Here is a 20852-nt window from a genome sequence, read left to right on the forward strand (position 1 = left end):
AACAACAAAATTATACATCCGAACTCAGAAAGGTTTAATGAGTATATATGAATTACCAAAGACATAAGTATAGGCCCTTTCTTTTATGCTTATGTTGGCTTTGTGGTTTTGTTCCAAAAAATTCTTTAAGCAGCCAATACCTAAGTAATCTTTAATAACCCCTCTTCTGTTGAATCTTAGATTAGATTTTCATCTCAGATTATGGTTTCAATGTGGCTGTTTGTGATACAAAATCACTTATTAATAATCGGATTTTTTTTTTCTTTCAAATTTTTAATTAGGCGTCTTTCTCCCTAAGTGTTTTATTCAAGCATAGGTGGGTCCGTTTTTATGAGATTCTACCAGAAGCTGGTGCTATTATCCTATGTGGTGGTAATTTGGGCATTAATCTTCCATCAGAGGTTAGTTTTGTTTTTGAAATTCATTTTTCTGGTTGAAGGACTCATTATGCGGTCATCTAGATTAGGGGTGCACAGACCCGGTCCGGTCCGAAGGTCCGGCCCGGACCCGAACACTTTAGGGGCTAATTTAGTGTGATTTCATCGGGTTTAGGGCCGGGTTAGGGTATCAAAAATAGACCCGGTCATTATTTCGGGTCGGGTCCGGGCCATAACTCGGGTCACCCGAAGTCGGCCCGGTGGCCCGGTCATCATACACAATTAATATTTTGTGTTATTAGTGATGCATCATGTCTATTTTTATGTGGAATTTAAGTATTGTAAACCTTAATATTTTGTGTTATTAGTCATTATAAGACTATAAGTTAATGTTTTATGTTTAGAATGCATAAGACTTTAGACTAATGCATACTATTGTGTTATTTATATATTTAAATATTTGATATTATTAGACAATATTAGTATTGATTGTGGTTTTGCTTTAGTATTGATCGTGGTTATGCTTTAATTTTAAAGAAGGGTTGATTCTTGTTATATTTTTCTAAGTGAATTTTACCATGTTAAATAATGGTTTGAGTCTTGAAAATTTGAATATTTTTATATGCTAGCTTACAAGAAGGTATCAACATAATGTAATGTTAACGGCCCGGTTTTCACCCGGTATAATTGTGGCCCGAAAGTGTATTGGTTTCATCGGATCCAGGGTCGGGTTCGGGTCTAATAAATAGACCCGGTGTATATTTCGAGTCGGGTCTGGGTCCCATCAAACTCGGCTTCACCCGGCCATGTGCACCCCTAATCTAGATAATGCAGTTGATAGTTGAGTAAATTAAACAAATGAGAGAAATCAGAATAACCATGGACTGCAACCTCTATCTCCTGCAAGTTATGGTAGCTCCATAGAGGTAAGCATGAACCAACTCCCAACCAACACAACCCGTTTCTTTTTGTGTGTGTGTGTGCGTGTGTATAATAGTAATACCTTCAAAGGTCTCACTGGGTGAATCCTTCAATGATAACTTGGTAGGTCAGAAATATATACTACCAAGCAAGCAATTCTTCAGCAACGAGCATTAGGTCCATAACAGTTGGGGGAATTAGATAGCAACTCTTAGCAATTTATCTAGATATATTATTTGTTGAATTCATGAACTCAAATGAACTTATGCTTTTGCTGGTCTTCTTCCAAAGCAGTGTTTGATTCATGATTGATATTCTCATTGAATTGAATTAAATTAACTGCCATGGTCGATCAATAATTAATTTTAATGTCAGGGGCTTGTTTGATTCTCCACAATTTTTTCCAACTCTGAATGACTTTTGTTGCAATCTTATATATCAACCTAATTGTTGTTTGACGGTTTCACTTTCACCTGTGAACTTTTTAAATTTAAAATAGCATTAATGCTAGTTGGAGATTTCTTTAAAAATTACAAATGAGTTTTAAATTTGAGAAAGTTAGGATAGAATTCTAAATTATTTTATTTAAAATAGAACAAGATAAGTTTGAAAATTAAATTGACAAAAAAAAATAGACTAAGAATTTGTTTAAGTGTCATTAAATTATTGAAAAAGATCTTTTGACGATATTTTTTTAGTGTGTTTGACAAATTTTAATCGTAAAAGTAAAAACACTAAAGAAACAAACAGAATATATCTTTTAGAAGTTATAATTTATATTTGTTTAAAAAAAATTTTTCATATAAAAATAATCAAACGATAATTTTTATACTGTTATATTTAAATATAATTGATAAATAATTCTTTTTAAATTACTTTTATTATTTTATAAGATTTTTTTGAAAGATCTTTTAAAAAAAATCACTCAAAATTTTTTTTTTAAATTTATCCAAACAAACCCTAATTCTCTTTCCTATAGTACGATAGTCTATTTTCAAAGAAGAATTTTGTTTCGAGTGTTTATGGAAAGTTCTCTCCTCTCAAAAGTTTCATTGCTAAAGGAGGACTATAAATAGCATCTTTTCACAATCGGAAAAAGCTAAGCCAGAATTTCTACCGATAACTCAAGTATGAGTTTTTTCTTTCTTTCTTTGTTTCCTTGAATCCCCCTTGTTATTGGTAAAACTGTATTGTTGCTATTCATCAGTTTATTTCATGCATGTTTTCCGATTCATATAACAATAGGATATAGTTGCTTTTAATTTGGCTTAGTGAGTTGTTTCGTTACAGGTTTGTTTCTATTTCTTTTAATCATGTGATAATTGTTAATATTTTTCAATAGGGTTAATAATGAAGAAGGAACGTGCACCACGTCCGGGTGTAGTACGGCCAAGATTTAAACCCAATACACGTCCATACAACAAAAGCAAGCTTGATGCGGTTATACAACGCCTTAAACTTTTCAGAAACATCAAGGTAACTAAATATCAAAATCCTAAACCCTAAACCAAAATCCCGGCCACCTCCTTCATATTATTTGAATTCATTTAATATATGATTATTTTTATTTAGAAATTAGATATTTATGGTTGTTTTATGTATTCATATATTTAAATTGGAAATTTTTTTATATAAATAAAATAAATCTAATATTTTTTCACATTGTTATCTCGTTTGCTCACTTGATAAGTTTCTAACTTTAAACGTATATTTGCAAACAAGATATTGCACTCCCAATAAGATAAGATAATATTTTGCACTCTAGTTTGTATAAATGGCAATATAATCTGTTACTATTTGAATCATATCGGTTTAACTCTTATTTTAAATTGCATATGTACTACATCGATTTGAATTCATTTTTTAATCCAATCAGATTCAAACCATTGTAATTTTGTTAGAATTGATTTATATTCTATCTAAATTTTATAATTTAAAAATTTCTTATAATTAATTTTTTCAAACATTGAATTATATCCTATCCAAATGTTAAAGTTTAAAAGTTTTATAATTTAAATATATCCATCTATGTAAAGTCGACAGAATATAGATTTTTTTTTTCTAATTAATTTCAATTGGGGTTTATTCGTCATTCTTGCAGGCCCGATTCAAATACAATTTGGATTTGGATATTTACAGCTCGCTTCTAAACAAAGTATTTAAGTACAGGACCGGAAGAAAGTCTATCACCCAACTGAGCTCAGATGTTAGTGATGTCTCTATTGTTCTTATTGTTTCTGTCTTGATTGTTTGGTTTCAACAATGCATACATAGTGGGAAGGAAAATTTTCCAAATAAATCAGAAAAAAACTATTATCTCCCAAAAAAACTATATACCTTAATTCATTTTTTCTGGAGTGGAAAAATCGGTTGAATCCATCGAATTTTGGTATAAATTTATTATATTTAAATTAATTAAATTAAATTAAATTAAACTGTTTTTATTAAAACATGTTCTACTACTTATAAAAAAGAATTATTACTAACCGGTTCATCTTAAATATCTTTTATCAAGTTAAAAATGATATACTCGTTGTTAATTATATGATCATAATTCGTTTATTTTGTTGTATTTTGCATGAATAATTGAAATTTAAAGTTGCAAGATATTAATTTAAACATATAATTAATTAATAATTGTATTTTTATACGAATATAAAAAATATTTGGTGAACAAATAATATTTTTTCGAATGTAGGCTGCTATACTTATGCGAGGCCATCCAGATCTTATTGACCAGTTTAACAAATGGATTCCCCGTACTCGTCAAGATTCATGTACGTTACTCTCGCACCACTTGGCAGCAACACATTTGGAGAACCGTGATCTACAGGATGAGGGCGATGATGAAGTATCTACGGATACTGATATTGATACAGATAGTGATGCTGAAGATTGGGACTGGTTGAAAAGGTTATTCTCTATTTTTTTTTTTCTTTAAACATCATTCAAGTAGTAAGGAGTTAGTGATGTCTTAGTTTTGTTTTAATTAGTCACGTCATAGTCATATACCCCTTTTTTATTTATAGTGTATAAAATTATCCAATATATATTGCTCGTAATACTTTATAAAATATTTTTTTATTAATGAAGGTCGACTAAGCTTGGTGGATGTACAGGCCCCTATAAAGTTTGGAAGATTTGGAAAAAGATCAAGGTAACTCCGAAGTCAAATCCTGTGTTTAATTGAATTGTATAAATAACATTTGTGTGTTGATGATGCATATAGGATCGGTTTAAGTGCGATATGGAGATTTGTGAGTCGCTAAAGGATAAGGTGGACAAGTACAAAGATGGAAGAAAGTCTATCATCCAACTAAGTTCCGACGTTAGTGATGTGTCCATTATTCCTATTGTATTGTGATTATTGGTGAAAATTCAAGTACAGTCAACTTAATGTGAAGTTAATAGCCGAGCGTTATTAGATGACAATATAACAATATAGTTAAACTTGTCAAATCATTTAACGACTCTCACGTATCAAACTTCACGTGAAGTTAACTGCACTTAAGTTTATACTGTGATTATTTGGTTTCAACATATACATACACACATCACATTGTTGTTGCTATACATGCAGGTTGCTACACTTTTGCGGGGCCATCCCGATCTTATTGAGGAATTTCGCGAATGGATTCCCATCACTCCGAATGAGGGATCCGATGAAGTATCTAGCGATACTAGCTTTAGTACCACTGATACTGACGCCGATATATACAATGATACATCTTCAGATGCCATGGATTAATCTATCAAAATACACTTTTATGAATAATGCTCTTGCTATTTTTATATTTAAATTGATTATGGATTTAACAGACAATAATGAACATGTTTTTTTGGTATATTTTAAGTGACTTGTTTCTCAATAGCTTTTCTAAGTGATGACCATTTATTTTCTTAGTAGTTTCCAAGTTCAAATAGTACGGCTAGATAAAATATCAACTTAATTGCATTGCATTCTCTAATAAACATAAATTTCAAATTGCTTTAAAAACTACCTCCTAATCGACAAACTTTGTCGATTTCAATCAACAAAGTAAAAGTAAATTGGTAATATATTGGCCAAGGAGTGACAATGGGTAGGATAGGGTAGGGTAGGTTTTGGAGCCAATCTTAATCCTACCCTCTTAATCTTACTCGCGCGTTGAGAATATTTCAATCCTCTATCCGTTTTTAACCCGCGAACATTCAAATTCTACCGGCGGCTTACAAAAAAATGCAATACTATTATATAATTTAATGATAATTTTAAATAGAATTAACTTTTATGTATAAAAAAAAAAGATATTAAATTATTAATTAATGATCATCTTGTAATGGCTAAAGATCTTTTGTATTTAGTGAGAGATGTTTGTTCAACATCACTTGAAATATATTTTTATATAAGTATATCATAAGAGTACGAATTGGTCATGTAGGGTTGCTCATTTCCTAGGTAGATCTCTGAGTGTACATCAATACTTGACTTCTAAAAATCAGGAGTACTTTAATCAAGTATATGTTTGTAATTCTTTAGACAATCAAAATCACGGAGGTCTACCATATCTAATGAGCATTCAACTAAGTTAGAATCTTTGCCTCCAGCAACAATCTTTTGTTTTCAGCAAATTGTTATGACATTGGCAAACATGAATATATGTATTTAAAATGCTAGTTGAACTTTTTAATATTTATTTTAATTAGAACTTTATTAGCTATTAAGATTTTATCTCTTATGAATTTTATTGTGTACAAATTTATTTAATAATTAAAATGATTATACGTTTTTTTTGTATTTTCACTGCAAAAATAACCCTTATTTTTAGCCAAAAAGACAACCTTTTAAGGGTTGTATATTTACTTATTTAGAAGAATAGGCAATACTTTTAAGGGTTGCAAATTCAAATAAATAGGCAATATTTCAACGTGTTATATATTCTAAACAATAGGCAACATTTTAACGTGTTGTATATTCAAAGGAAGAGACAACACTTTTTGCTAATAGTTGAAGCATGACAGCTAAAAGAGTACGGGTAAAGTGTTGTCTATTTTAAAGAATAAGCAACCCTTCTGAAGAATTCTTTTTAGAAGCATTGCTTTTGAAGCAAAAAAGTATTGCTTCGATCTAAGACAACGACTACATCGGCAGGTCCCCTAAAAGTGTTGCCTCAAGTCTCAAAACATTGCTATAGATCAAAGACAACTTTTTTTTTTATAGGTAACACTTTTAAAATATTATCTCAATCATATTGTAGTGTATTTGGCTATTATCTTTCAATATTTAAATTCTTGACATATATGCTAACAATGATTCGATCAAAATGACAGTATGCCTAAACTATTATACAAATGTAATTATAAAAAATAAGTCATTACTCTAGGATGCCATTGGACAGATCTTTTTTACTTGTGAGACCAACCAATTAATTCCTCAATACAACTATAAATTGTTTCAACATGCAATGTATTGTGTCTGAGTAATTCAATGCAAGGCAGGATGCTGTACAGAAACAGGGATTTCAACTTATATCGGTATGGGAATTAAATTTCTTCTACTGCAAGCAATGTTTATTTAATGTTTGGTAGTGATAGTGTTTCACATTTTGGTATGTTCCCAATATAAAGTATTTCATCATTTTTCCATATTTTCACAAATGGAGTGAGTGAAAGCATGACCTCAGAGATTACTCTAAAGGATGTACCGGCAGAAGCTTTCATGGCAATGCTTGACTTCTTATACGATGGTGAATTGAATGACAAAATTATTGATTCTGGCGCATTGTTGCTCCAGCTGCTTTTGTTGGCTGACCAATTTGGAGTGGCTTTTCTTCATCAAGAATGCTGCAAAATGCTTTAGATTGCCTCCCAGAGGTAGATTGGTTAACTTGAATGACAAATAAATTGGTACTTAATAGAAGTTTGAATAATTTATCATGGGGGTGCCACTTAACTGATCGGAGGAGAGTTGCGGTTTTGGACTTCTGAAAACAAAAAGAAGAGATCTATTTTTTACAAGAATCGATTCTAAGAGTAATTCTGTCTACATACATATGCAGGGATGAAGTTCTTTTGGATGAACGTCAAACAAGAGAGTTTAATGCTGCAAAATCACCAAGGTGTAGAGGAGGAAAAGAAAAAAATCCAGCAATAAAAGAATAACGATAAAAGAATACATCAAGAAGAAGAAATGTTAAAAAGAAAGAAGAGAAGAAGGAGGAAAAACGCGAAAAAAAGATGACGGCGAGGACAACGTAAAGCGTGTATAATCACGTTTTTTTAATGAGAGTGATTTTTGTTCGTGTTTAGTCTACTTAATTGAACTTGGATTGAACTTGAATGACAATAATGTTGTAGTAGATGTGTAAATATTGTGTGCCGTGGATAAGTTTGTTTTGCAATAATATATGGAGTCTAAAATGATCGAATCATCTAAAAAACCGATTAATTAATAGCGGTTTTGTTATTAAGTGAGGTGACAAAATTATAATATTTTTATATTTTAAAGAAAAAATTTGTATTTTATGCTAAAGCTTAAAGGGTAAGTAATGTTATATTTTGAAAATAAAATAGAAAAAGTACATTATTGTTATCTCTGTTGAGGGAAAATTAAATTTTATTTTAATATATATGCCATTTAGTTACATAGTTTAAATTATTAAACCTTTGAATTAACCATTATAATACTTAATCAATATATAGAATGGAAAGTATTTTAATCTTTTTCATTGTTGTCAAACTCTTGAATTAACTCGTAAACTCATACGAGTTTAGATAGTGGAATCGAATTAATTCGGACACAAATTCGTTTATGGGTAGATTCAGATAATGACATAAAATTTAACATTATCCTTCTCTAGAGTCATCTATTTTTTTAGTTTTTATCTTTATTTTTGTATTTTATTTTAATTTTATTAAATCAAAGTATTAATGTCATTTAACTTTAATTTTTAACTTTTATCATAAATGAAAATATATGACTTTGTATGCATTAGATAATAAAAAATACTCATAATAAAAAAGAGTTAAATTTACTCATTCGTTACATTTATAGGAGTGTAGATGATTCACATAAGAGTTATGAGATTTTTTTTAATTTTATTTTTAAATTAGTATTCACTTTTGAGTGTAATAATTATGAACTAATATATGATAGTAACTAACAGCCATTGAACAGAAGATGAATAAAAAACGGAAGAAAGAAGAGAGAACAAGCTAATAAAAGAATGGTAGTGAGACATACGTAGATAGATATATAATGGTAAGAAAAAAGAATAATAAAACTAAAAGTTAAAAATTCTAAAAGAATAATAAAACTAAAGATAATTTAAAATGTTGAATATAAAATTATAAGACATAATTTTTTTAGCTATTAAAATTATAGGAGAGAAAGAGTGATTTAAATATAAATTTTATAAATTTATAATTGAGAAATAAATAAATTTACAAATATTTATAAATTTATATCTTCTTTGTTACACATAGTAACAACGTAATGATTTTAGTATTATATCTAAATTAATTTAAATTCAATTATTCTATATATTAAAAAAACTGATAAAACATGACTTAACAAGTAAGTATGAAAAATAAGTATTTATATAATCGTTATACATTTAGATATCTAAATCAAAAAAAAAATAATTCTTTTAACAAATCTTTAATAATTCAAAAGTTAACACTGGATATGTATGAATCAAAGTGATAAATAAAAATGAGATCTGCGATAATGATATAGTGGTAACTGATTGCGATTGGGATTAACAGAAGAAGAAAATATAAGGAAGGACAATAAAACAAGGCAACATAATAGTGACGGCAAGACAATAATAATTATACATATAAAAAAATAATAAGAGAAAATAATAGTGTATAGTATGATGAGAAGATATAAGCAAAATAAAAATTAATAATTTTAAAATAATAATAAAATTTAATATAATTAAAGATGTATAATATAAGATTAAAAAAATAATTTTTTATCTATTAAAATTATGTATTTTCTAAAAGAGTGTTTTGAATATGAATATAAATTTTTAAATTTATTCCAAATTAAATAGGATTGAAAAAATAAATAAATTTAATATATAAATAACGAATTTGTAAATAGTATTAGTAAATCTTTATCTTAAATCTGTCAAACATAGTAATAATATAAATTTATTTATTTTTTAATCTCATCATTTATAATTTTAAAAATAAAAATATAAAATATTTTTTTAACCCAATAGAAGAGCGGCTGAACAGGCATGGTAGTACCTGTTGAGTCGCTAGTCATTCTTATAGTACGATCACATTATTTCAAAACATACAATGTGAAATAATAAAATATAGTTTAATTAATGTGCACAATAAAACAAACATAAAACTTATATAATAGCAGTCAAATATGAAAAGTAGTGACAATCTTCTATTCTAAGGTATTATATTAAATTTTAATTTTAATTTATAATTATTAGTTAAATATTTACAATAATATACTATTTTTATTATATCAGTTAAAAATAATATATTTTGATACTATTTTTTAAGGCTACTAACATTAAATTTTGATAATTTGAACAACAACTTTTAATACTTTATGTCTTAATTTTTTTTAATTGATTAATAAAATTATTTAACACGCACATCAAGAAAAAATTATTATTTTTATATATCTAGATATTTAAAAGACACAAAAATAGGCTAATTTTTTTTTTATATTGTGTTGTTATGGGTGTTTTTCATTAATATTATGATATTTTGGTGTAATGCACTGATATGAGATAAAAGAAATCGTGAGTAACGATTTCAAATAAGACAAAAAATAAAAAAAAGTTAATAGAAATCGTAGGTTACGATTTCAATAAGACAAAAAAAAAAGAAATCCTGAGTCACTATTTTAATTTTTTAATTAAAAAAAATGTGATTTATGAAATCGTGAATAACAATTTTTTTTGTTATGCAAATCGTGAGTAACGATTTATATTATACATCACACTTGTGAAATACACCCATTTTAACTCATATCAATGTATTACACCATTTCATCCATCATATAAAAAATAATTAACGACAAAAATAAATTCTTTTAATAACACTTTAACAACTCATAAAAGTTAACAAAACCAATGATTATAGATCAAAGTGGTAGACAAGATATAAAATTGTGATATGATACTTGATGATAATTAAAGAGAAGGTGAGAGGAGAAAAAGAAAATAAAAAAAGGAGAACAAGACAATATAACAATTAGGGTAAGACAATGACAATCATGTATATAGAAAATAATAATAAGAAAAAATAATAGTGTGTGATACAATGAAAAAATATAATAAAAGTATAAATAAATAATTAAAAAAAAAATTACAGATAATTTAAAAATTAAATATAAAATTTAGAATTATACTTTGAATATAATATTTTATCTTTACTTTAAATTAAACACTGTTAAAAAATAAATAAATAAATTTATATAATATTTATAAATAATTACTTTATAAATAAATGTTTATCTTAATCCCTTTTCCCCCCAAATTGTTTTCCAGTAAACTGAGAAAAATTAATTTGTTCTTAAAAAAAAAAAAACAGCTCAGACTCCGACACTATCAGATCAAATCAAACCCCTCTAAACCCTCAAAGGCAAAAATCCAAAACCCTAATTACCCGCCCCGCACCCATTCTCCTTCTTCCTCTTCTCTCCGAAATGGTTTCTGCAGCCTCTCCAAGAATACCCACCGAGACGGTGAAGAACGCCGTGGAGGCTCTCCTGAAGTGGCGAGATTCCAATTCCGAGTCTCACAAACCCAAACTCTTCGACGCCGACGAAGAATTCGTTTACTTAGTCGTCACTCTGAAAACCATCCCTCACAAATCCCGCGTTAACTCTTACAAGGTCCCTTTACCCCACTCTCTCCTCTCTCCCTTCAACGAAACTTGCCTCATCATCGACGACAGGTCCAAATCCAAACTCACTAAACAAGAAGCTCAAAAGAAGATCAAGGCCGATAACGTCGCCGTTTCCAAGGTCCTCAGGTTGTCGAAGCTGGCCTCCGATTACCGCCCTTTTGAGGCGAAGCGGAAGCTCTGTGATTCATATGATCTTTTTTTTCGCTGATAAGAGAGTGGTGCCTTTGATGCCCAGGCTGTTGGGGAAGAAATTCTTTAAGAAGAAGAAGGTGCCGGTGCAGGTGGACTTGATTAAGAAGAATTGGAAGGAGCAGGTGGATAAGGCGTGTTCGTCGGCGCTTCTGTTTCTTGGAACGGGGACTTGTTGTGTTGTGAAGGTTGCCAAGGTTTCCATGGAGAGCGAGCAGATTGTTGAGAATATGATGGCTGCCATTGAGGGGGTTGTTGAGGTTGTGCCGAAGAAGTGGGCGAATGTGAGGTCCTTGCATGTTAAGCTTTACGAGTCGCTGGCGCTGCCTGTTTTCCAGGCTGTTCCGGAGGTGAAGTTGAGGATTGAGGGAAGTAAGGTTGAGGAGGCGGAGAAAGAGAAGCAGACGATGGAGGAGGAGGAGGAGGAAGAGGGCGAAGACCATAGTGGCGCGAAGCGGTGAAGAAGAAGAAGAAGAAGGGGAGGATTCATGAAGTTAGATACATGGATAGCGAAGTTGGTGAGGATAATGTTGAAGATGTGGCAGGTAGTGAGGATGATGGTGGTGGTGTTGTTATGGAGGAAGATTTAAAGGATGCTGGAAAAGGTAGTGGAGAATTGGCGAATAAGAAGAGGAAGAAAGGGGCATTGAGTGAGTTGAGCAGTGTCAAAGAATTGAAAAAATCTGTTAAGAGAAGAGGTAAACAGGATAAATCTGCGAAAGTGATGAAGGAAAATTCCATCAAGAAGAGTCAGAATAGTGAATTATCTGTTGAGGATGGAGATTCAGGAAAGAAGGGGAAGAATACCAAGAAGAAACTATCTCTATTGAAGTCAGAAGAAGCTGATTTGAAAAGAAAGTGAGGGCCAAGAAAAGTAAGAAGGCTGCTTAAGGTTATTGTTAGGATTTACTGTTAGATTTCACTGCTTGATTTAACTCTTGGTGGCTGCCATGTGTTGTTTTCATTTGTTGAGTCCTCTGGCAGATTTTGTATCAAGCAAAATTTGTTTTGTTATTCTTTTTGCGTTCTGTTTTGATCATTTTATAACTTGCTATTGCTACTACCCAATATTCCTATAATTGAGCTTTAGATTGATTTGTGAGAAGGAGAATCAAAATATTGTTTTCTCAGTTCAGAAAACTCTTTTAAGTTGTTTAGATTTCATATTGTCAGATAACTCCATAGAAATTATGAGACGAATGGTCCCTTACTTTAAAGTAAAAGGCTTATCAAAGTTTAGCTTGAAATTCTACTACCTCCTATTTTGCCTAAGTATATCTCTGAAATTATTGTCTTCGATATCTTGCATATTGGCTTCTAGTTTTCATTTCTTGAGCTCCAAGAATATTGGAAAATGGAAAATCTATTACTCTTGCTGACTTCTTTTTACAGATTGAGAGGATTAAAGAAGCTTATGATACTCTTGAATTTATCATAGGACTTGGGATATATTTGTTTTCCTACTTGACTCTATTATTATTTTTACCTTCAAACATCTCTTACCCTTCTTTCTGGTTTCTGATGGTGTTGGGTTTTCTTGTCAAATTAGCATATGTGATTGTGGAAAATATGTAAACATGTGAGGGCTAAATTGTTCTTGTTGGATTATATTATAAACACATTATTTCATAGTTGTTTGTGGGTTTAAGGCCTCAATAATTGATTCTTTTCATTGCAGTTTGGATTTAGTAGAAAGACTTTGCAGACTATTTCAAGCTCATAATTTAGATCTATTTGTGAAACCATGCTAAACTGATGACTGTTAATTATCCATGTTCTGGCATGGCAATTGGCACCTTGTTAAAATAGCTCATAATTTGTAAATCACAAGTGGCAAAACAGTCTAAAACGATAATCATGTGAAATCATTGATGTCTGTATTGTTAGTATTCATTTGTGTCATAGTGCTTGGCTCCTTGCTTACATTACCCTTGGCATTAGCTTCAGGATGGAGTTGATACGGATGCAAGTGTGTTGCAAAAGAAATATCCTGTAAATTCACCAAAAGAAGTCACAAAGCACACATGTCTAATTTGCAAGAGTGGTGGACAGCTACTGTGAGTACACTTCTTATAGTGTTTGGTTCATGCAAGTACTGTAACTTTTATATTAAATATTAATTATCTAGAACCATGATAGATGTGATGTGTTTATTTGATGCTTTTGTCTGAAATTATAGTTTTCACTATTTTGGCTCGTCTTGTAATTTTTTTCTCCTTTCTACATTTTCTAACTGCAGTCATATGGAGTTGTTAATATCTAGTTTGATGGTTTCAATAAAAAAGAAAGGGAAGAAAAAACAAACAAGCTACTTTGTTGGATTTTATAAGCCTTTTAAATTATTAACATCAATTATAATCAATTCAAAATTAATATACTGACATGTAAACATAATTGATATACATGATATAAACTAGATTTAATAGGCATGATCATGCTTGGTAAGTCACCTTTTAGTTTTTTGAGTCTCACCTTCCTTTTCTTTTATTTGCTATGTATTAATCTGAATTGTTATTTATATTGAATAGGAATAGTTAGAAATTATATTAATTTTAAATAAATAAACTACAATTTCTAACAATGAATATATAAACTAACTTGATACCAACCAAAAATTGGGTTATCAAAACTACTAGAAATGTGTATTTTTGTCAAGTTGACCTAGCCCCCTTAGACACCGTCCGAGCTCATACTTGGTAGTTTTGTAGGATGAACTCAATCTTTAATGAGTATGAAGTTAGTTCACCTCTTCAATGGTTAGAATAGGTTAAAGGAAACAGTGTGCAACCAAATCCTTTCAAATGATATGCACATGCCAAGCTTAATAATGTGTAACACACTAACATCTTAAGTGCATAATTTACAGTAGGATACATTTGCCTTATTCTCTAACTTTTTGGGTCCAAATTGTTCTTTTGTCATCCACTTATACTAAATGTAAATTTCTAGCTTTATCTCAAATATGCCTCTTCTTTTATCCTTAAAAACAAAAAGGATCTATAGATTTGACCCAGTTCCTGTAAATTCTGTTGTCAAGAGTTGGTGTTGTAAGTAATAGTACACAATGGTGACTCTCAGGAAACTGAAACTAGTTTGTTAACTTTTCAATAAAATTATCTTCTGGCAGAGGAAATTGCCTTCTCCAGGATTCCTGGTTCAGGTTGTGCTGGTTGATTATAATGGTAATGTTGTGGCTTCCGAACCCAAGGCTACTGGAAAAAGATCAGATGAGAGTTCAAGTAATAGTGCCACCGCAGTTGAAGCAAGCATACCTGTGCAGAATTGTTGTTATCTGATTGTAGGGGTCTAACTGAGTTGCCTGAGGAAATGTGCTTATGTGCAAGTGAGTTTATGTGCTTTTGTATTTTTACTTCATTTGAAATAACAAAGAATTTATATATTACAAGGTACCTACAAGCACTGTAAAGTGTAAACAAGTGAGTCTCCAACTTGTAGTAGTCTGAAATCGTTAGTGAGAAGAGGAGGAGATGCATATGACTTTAGCCATGCACCATTTTTTTTTTAATGAAAATGACAATAGTTGAATTAACAATATCAGGTTCATAAATCACACAATTTCCGTTTCAAGTTTAAATAAGGCCAAAACACTTAACCATATGAATGAAAAGTTAAAAAAAAAGTATAATATATACTACTAGCGTGCAAATAATGCGATATTGGAAAACACAAACTATAATAATCCACGTGGTTGTTCTACTAATTGATCATTTAACAAAATTGGGAAATATCTATGACATCAATATTTCAGACTCCGAATGAGAAAAGCAAGCAACAGGGTTTTATTTAAAACCTAATCTTGTAAAAAAGAAAATGTTATAAATCTAATTTTGTGGAAATTCATAATCATCACGATGATGATTATCATACAGCTTATTAAGATTTTCAATGGCATTTTTTTTGACTCTATAGCTTATCATATTATGATTCTTTGACACGATAGCTTATCATATTATGATTCTTTGACACGAGTGACATTAGGCTTAACTACCTAAATATAAAAGAAAGAACGAAGGAAAAGATTAGTGCATAATATTACCTTGATGTTAAAATTATCATTTTTAAAACAAGCTATCATCCAACTTGCAATCCACACACCCGCGTCATTCCTACATATCGAGAAAGCTATATTAGAGTATTATATAATTGCATAATTTCATATCAATAACTACTAATTATACGATCTTACGATCCAGTTTTGAGGGTGGGAAGGCCTTCTGGCTCTTCAAATTCAAATTGTGAAGAAATTAGATTTGGAGTGGTCTTAAAGTCATAGAATAAACATCTTCCAATACCTCGTCCAAATAAATGGCATGTTTATGTCTATGTTAGAGTTTGCCTTTTTAGTCATATATGTAGATAATTAACAAAAAAAAAAAGGAAAATATAGTTACTAATTTCAAGGCTGTCCTCTTTCGCTTGAATTGTTTCTCAATGGGAAATGGGTCTAGCAAAATAATTTGTCTTTTAACACGATCAATCACTACGAGGTACCAGTGTTCATGACCTTCGTTAGTAGTTTCAGATACAGGGATAAAAACCTAATCAAGAGAAAGTCATTTTAGTTATTAAAATTATTTTATGCCAATATTTGCTACTATGAATTTAAAATTATATAAACTTACTCTTTTTAAGCAGTCAACTTTGCCCAAATAAACATATGTGATACAAGATGGCAGACGGTTGGGATCCAATTTTGTCTTCTCTGACAGCTACATTATTTCAGCCACTAGTTTATATACGCAATACAAATAACAACTACCAATATTATTTTAGTATACACTCCTATATACTTACCGCAAAAGTTGTGGGTAAAATTATTTTAGTATACACTCCTATATTATTTTAGTATGTACTATATTTTTTATGGACTCTTTTGAAAATTAATGTTTCTATCTTTAGTTCAATTATAGTTGAATTTGGGTGAAGCTTAATTTTCACTCTAGCATTTTGATTCCTTGAACCATTTCTGTGTTGTAAGCTGGACAAGTAATGGTTTTAATCAATGTTTTGAAAACCGGTTCGAATCGGCCGGTCGAACCGGTTGAAAAGTGATCCGCTGCGAAAACGACTCAGACAGATGCCAAAACCGGCATTTTGAAAAACCATATAAGACTGTCGAACCGAACCGGAGCCCAGCCGGTTTTTTGAATTTTCGCAAAAAGCCAACAACGGCGCCGCTTGGATTGAAAAAGACTTCATATATGCATTTTTAACAAGGTTCTGAAAACAGATTCAAACCGGACAGTCGAACCGTAAACCGGTGAGCAAGACGGTTCAGTTAGAAACTATAACCACTAAATTAAAAAATTGTTATTGAACCGTCAAACTGGCCAGGCACCGGTCATTCGAACCTATTCGAAACCCGACCGATTTCCAAAAATTCTTCGCCAAGCGGCGCCATTTCGTTCATTGTAGAAATCATGGTTCTAAAAATTGGATCGAACCGACCGGTCGAACCGGTTCAACCGAAAACCGTCACTAAAAACGGTTCAATCCGCTACTAATAACCGCTAAAAAAACCGTTTAAAAACCGTCGAACCAGTCGAGAACCAATCGGTTGGATCGGACCGATAACCACTAATTATTATATTGTCATTGAAATAGTCATATATTTCTAATTTCTCAACCTAATTTTCACAAATTCTAACACAATCTTCATATATTTTTTATTTTTCAACCTAATCTTCACAATTTTAACACAAATACATCTTTATCATGTATTAGGTATGAACTTCTATCTATTTAAATTATTTTTTGTGCATTATTTTTGTATCTTTTAGTAGATGTTTGTTTTTCTCTGTTCTTTAAAACGTGAAGAAGGAGACTTGATTTATAGAAACCAATCATAAAATTTTCGTACACCAACTTCATGAACATTAGTCAAAATTATAATAACAACATATATATACATATGTAAATATAGATATATAATTTTACTTTAGATATGTGTCCCATTTTCTGTGATTTGTAAAAGTGAGTCAATATATATAGATGGGTAATGGACGTATCAATACTAACATTGGATTACATACAAGTTTTATTATTGACTAATGAGAAGTCTATTTATATTAATATAAAGAGTAAATCAAATAAATATTTAAATTATTGGTCTCTAAAATTTGAAAAAAAAATTATTCTTCGTTATAAATATGTTTATTATATTTTTTTTAATTTTTAAAAACTGTTTTACCAAACACAATTGTAGTGCTTGTGTTTATTAAAAGCTATTTTTAACGTAATTTTACCAAATGCAAGTATTGCCGCTTTTAAAAAGCTGTCTTTTAGCTACTTTCGAAAAATAAGAGTCTTACCAAACCAAACTATAATTATAATGAAGATATGTTCCTAAATTAGTATAATTATTTATTATTCATCAATTTTAGTATATTAAGGATTAGAAAATTAGTAATTTTATGAGATGGACAAAACTAACCCTGTAAAAGATTCTACCTGTTATTATATAATATAAGCTAAACCCTAATTTTCCTACCCGATCGTCACTTTTTCGATAATCAGTTCCAAGGCGGTCTCTGTCTTCCCTCTCGCATCAATCGTCATCAATCGTCGTTCTCTCTCGCATCACAGTCGAAGAAAATTTAAAAATACGAAGAACGCCCTATTATGGAATGCTTCAATGTGGAAAAGATATAGAATCAAAGGGCCACGTTCACCTTACCTGCGATTGAAAAGAGAGAATCGCAATCTCAAAGAACGGATCCGCGACCTCCGGGAAGAGGAAACTGAAAGAGAAGAGGCATAGCCTTGATTTTTAGAACTCTAATTTTCTTTTTCCTTTTTTCTTGTAATTGGATTTTAGAAATTAGGTTCTTGATCAATTATGTAAAAATGTGGATTTTTCTTTGTTGTTTTTCAACAAAAAAGTTAAATAAATAAAAATATAATTCTTTCATCCTTTTCTCTCCCTCTTCTTCAATTTTTGTTCTATTTTTAGTGTGACTGTTTTCAATTTTTGGTCTTCTTCTTCGGTCTTCTTCTTCTTCGTTCCCTCTGTTAGTTTGTTACTCTGTTTTAGTGTGACTGTTTTCTAATTGCTCAATGGCTCGATTGCTCTGTTAGTTTACTGATGGCTCTGTTAGTTTGTTACTCTGGTTTACTAGTTGCTGATGGCTCCTAAATTTTTTTGTTCAAATTTTATTCATTTATTTTTCGGTTTGATGCGATTTTGCTATTTATTCATTATTTATTTAATTTTGCCATTTTTCTGCCCCTATAAACAGTGGCACAAGAAGAGTATGCCAACAATGGAAATGCTACTGGGGATTTAAATTCCGATGATAGAGGTAAGTGGTTTATGTTTCCATGTGATTGTGATGTTAATTTTTTGCATGTGGATACAATACGAATTTGTGGAAATGATTATGGAAAAATGCATAACTGCAATTACTGTAATAGCATGACGCTAATTTAAGTCATTTGAGCATTCTTTTTTGTTTTTGTCCTGGCAGAAAAGAGAAGAGCTTGTTAGTGTGTCTTATTTGGTTTTTTTACTGTATAGAACATTTTAGTGTTTTGGAATGTTTCATAATGTGCTAAATGCTTAATGCTGTAGGCAGATTTTAGTGTTTTGTAGTTGCTGGTTTTGCTGGTTTTGGAATGCTAAATGCTGCTTTTGCTGAAATGTTTTGGGTGAAGCTTTTTTTGTTACTCTGTTTTGGACTTTTGGTCTGTTCCACCGCCTCAGCCCCACCGTCGTGCTCCTTGTCCCGCTCTGTGCTCTGTCTTGAAGCATCTAGTTCGTTCCTTAATTGATTGAGCAGGTAAGTACATTCATCTTCCCCCTTGACTAAGCCTGGTCGAGTTGGATTTTTCACAACGATACTACAATCTCTGCTCTCTTTAGAAGTTTATTTTTTTTTTTATTTTTTTAACTGTAATTGTTGTTTTAAACTTTTAATTGGTTAGTTAATCTATAAATTTTCATCTTGCTTCTTCAATTGTTGTTATCATTAGTCATTACTGTGATCTAGGATTGTTAATGATCTTGAATATTGATCCTGATATGCTCTGATATGCAAGGGTTCTGAGAATGGTGACACTGTGAACTATGCAACTGTGGTCAGGGAAGTGAAAGTATATTTGAAGAAAGGTGTTGCAGCGAAGGAATTGCAGTCACATATTGCTGCATTTCCTGTATCTGATCAGGAGAAGATGAATGCACTTCTTGAAGGATTATTTGATGGCGTCGAAAAGGCGTTTGGAAAAGAAGCTACCAAGAGGAAGAATCACCTTGCTGCTGCAGTTGCTGGAGATGACGAGGGATCGCAGCTGTGATTGCTCATTGCTGCTGAGGAGTTCTGTTACGAGAAAGGTAGCAATGAGTTGAATGAGGTTGCACTTATTCTGAAAGCCCTCTATGATGTTGATTTGGTGGAGGAAGAGCACGTCGTGCATTGGTATTCAAAGGGACTGAAGGGTGATAAGAAGGACTCTCAGATATGGAAGAATGCTCAACCATTCATTGATTGGCTTCGGAATGCTGAATCAGAATCTGAGGAAGAATGAGAAAAGTTTGTGCTCAGTTATTGAATGGAATTGCCTCAGTTATTGAATTAGTGGAACCGCATATTCAAGGGTTTAATGTGGATTTCAGTGTTTCTTTTAAGTATTTTCGTTTGTTGAATTGGTTTCTCTCTTAGAGATGAATCAGAATCAGAATGCTGTCCATCCAGGAGGGTTAAACTAGTTAGCTATATGTTATAGAACTCTGGTTTTGGTCGTTTCTGCTTCTCCTGTATAATACTTAAGTGGTTCTTGATGTTTGAAATGGCTTGTACTTGCTTCTTAAGCAAAACCATGAGATATAAATGTAACACTGATGTTAGTTTTGCAGTTTATTGTTGCTTCTTAGTCTTAGGCATTGCCATATTTGAAAGGATAAAAATACAAATATGGAGAAGTGAAAGTAGTTGTAAAATGGAGATGCATATTTTTATGGTTTCAGGATTTCAACAAAACTAAACAAAAAGAAGCCATTTTTTTTCGATTGACTAGGTTACAACTTACAACAGAACTTGATATTACAGCAGAAGTAGCATCACCTTGTCCTAGCTGCACACAACCAGTGACACTCCTAAAGTGATGAGAAAGCTTTTATGTGACTTTGATTGGTACCAACTTTGAATAAATGTTGTTGAAATTTGGACTATCTTTTAAATGTGTTTTGGACTTGGTCTCATCATTCTGAAGCTGAGCAACTAAATCCTTGCACATATACCACAAAGGTCATCATGTGTTTCACACCTTAATTATCTCTTAGTATCAGATTGAAAAATGGTTAATTTCCCTAATATAGTTTGCCAAAATGTGTTCTAATTAAGCACATAAAATTAATCCAAGACATATAGGATTATCTCTTAGTATGACAAACATAAATGATTATCTGTACAAAACTCTTCTACAAAGACAGAAAATTAAATTGTTAAAATATAGAATAAATGACACTCCATTACGAGCCAC

The 20852-nt window shown here is 31.1% G+C and overlaps 2 protein-coding genes across 3 annotated transcripts; both read left to right on the forward strand.

Moving 5' to 3' along the window:
• The first annotated feature begins 287 nt into the window (after positions 1 to 287).
• On the forward strand, positions 288 to 5169 carry LOC107495532 (uncharacterized). Of its 2 annotated transcripts, none has more exons than XM_052262775.1 (8): positions 288 to 316; positions 1212 to 1303; positions 2641 to 2774; positions 3400 to 3504; positions 3997 to 4211; positions 4392 to 4455; positions 4528 to 4626; positions 4879 to 5169. In XM_052262775.1, exons 3-8 carry the CDS (start codon positions 2649 to 2651, stop codon positions 5044 to 5046), a joined length of 777 nt encoding a protein of 258 aa, XP_052118735.1. In that variant the 5' UTR covers positions 288 to 316; positions 1212 to 1303; positions 2641 to 2648; the 3' UTR covers positions 5047 to 5169. The 2 variants fall into 2 exon arrangements, with proteins under 2 accessions (XP_052118735.1, XP_052118734.1); XM_052262774.1 differs by having other exon boundaries at positions 293 to 316; positions 1203 to 1303.
• Positions 5170 to 10852: 5683 nt separating this feature from the next.
• LOC107495612 (uncharacterized) lies at positions 10853 to 14861 on the forward strand. Its single transcript, XM_052251301.1, is given in 3 exon segments — positions 10853 to 11361; positions 11363 to 13411; positions 14482 to 14861. Coding segments are annotated over 2 exon segments (852 nt in total). The 5' UTR covers positions 10853 to 10962; the 3' UTR covers positions 11816 to 13411; positions 14482 to 14861.
• Positions 14862 to 20852: the final 5991 nt, after the last annotated feature.

Source organism: Arachis duranensis, chromosome 6 (genome assembly GCF_000817695.3).
Source record: "Arachis duranensis cultivar V14167 chromosome 6, aradu.V14167.gnm2.J7QH, whole genome shotgun sequence".
Classification (NCBI taxonomy): domain Eukaryota; kingdom Viridiplantae; phylum Streptophyta; class Magnoliopsida; order Fabales; family Fabaceae; genus Arachis; species Arachis duranensis.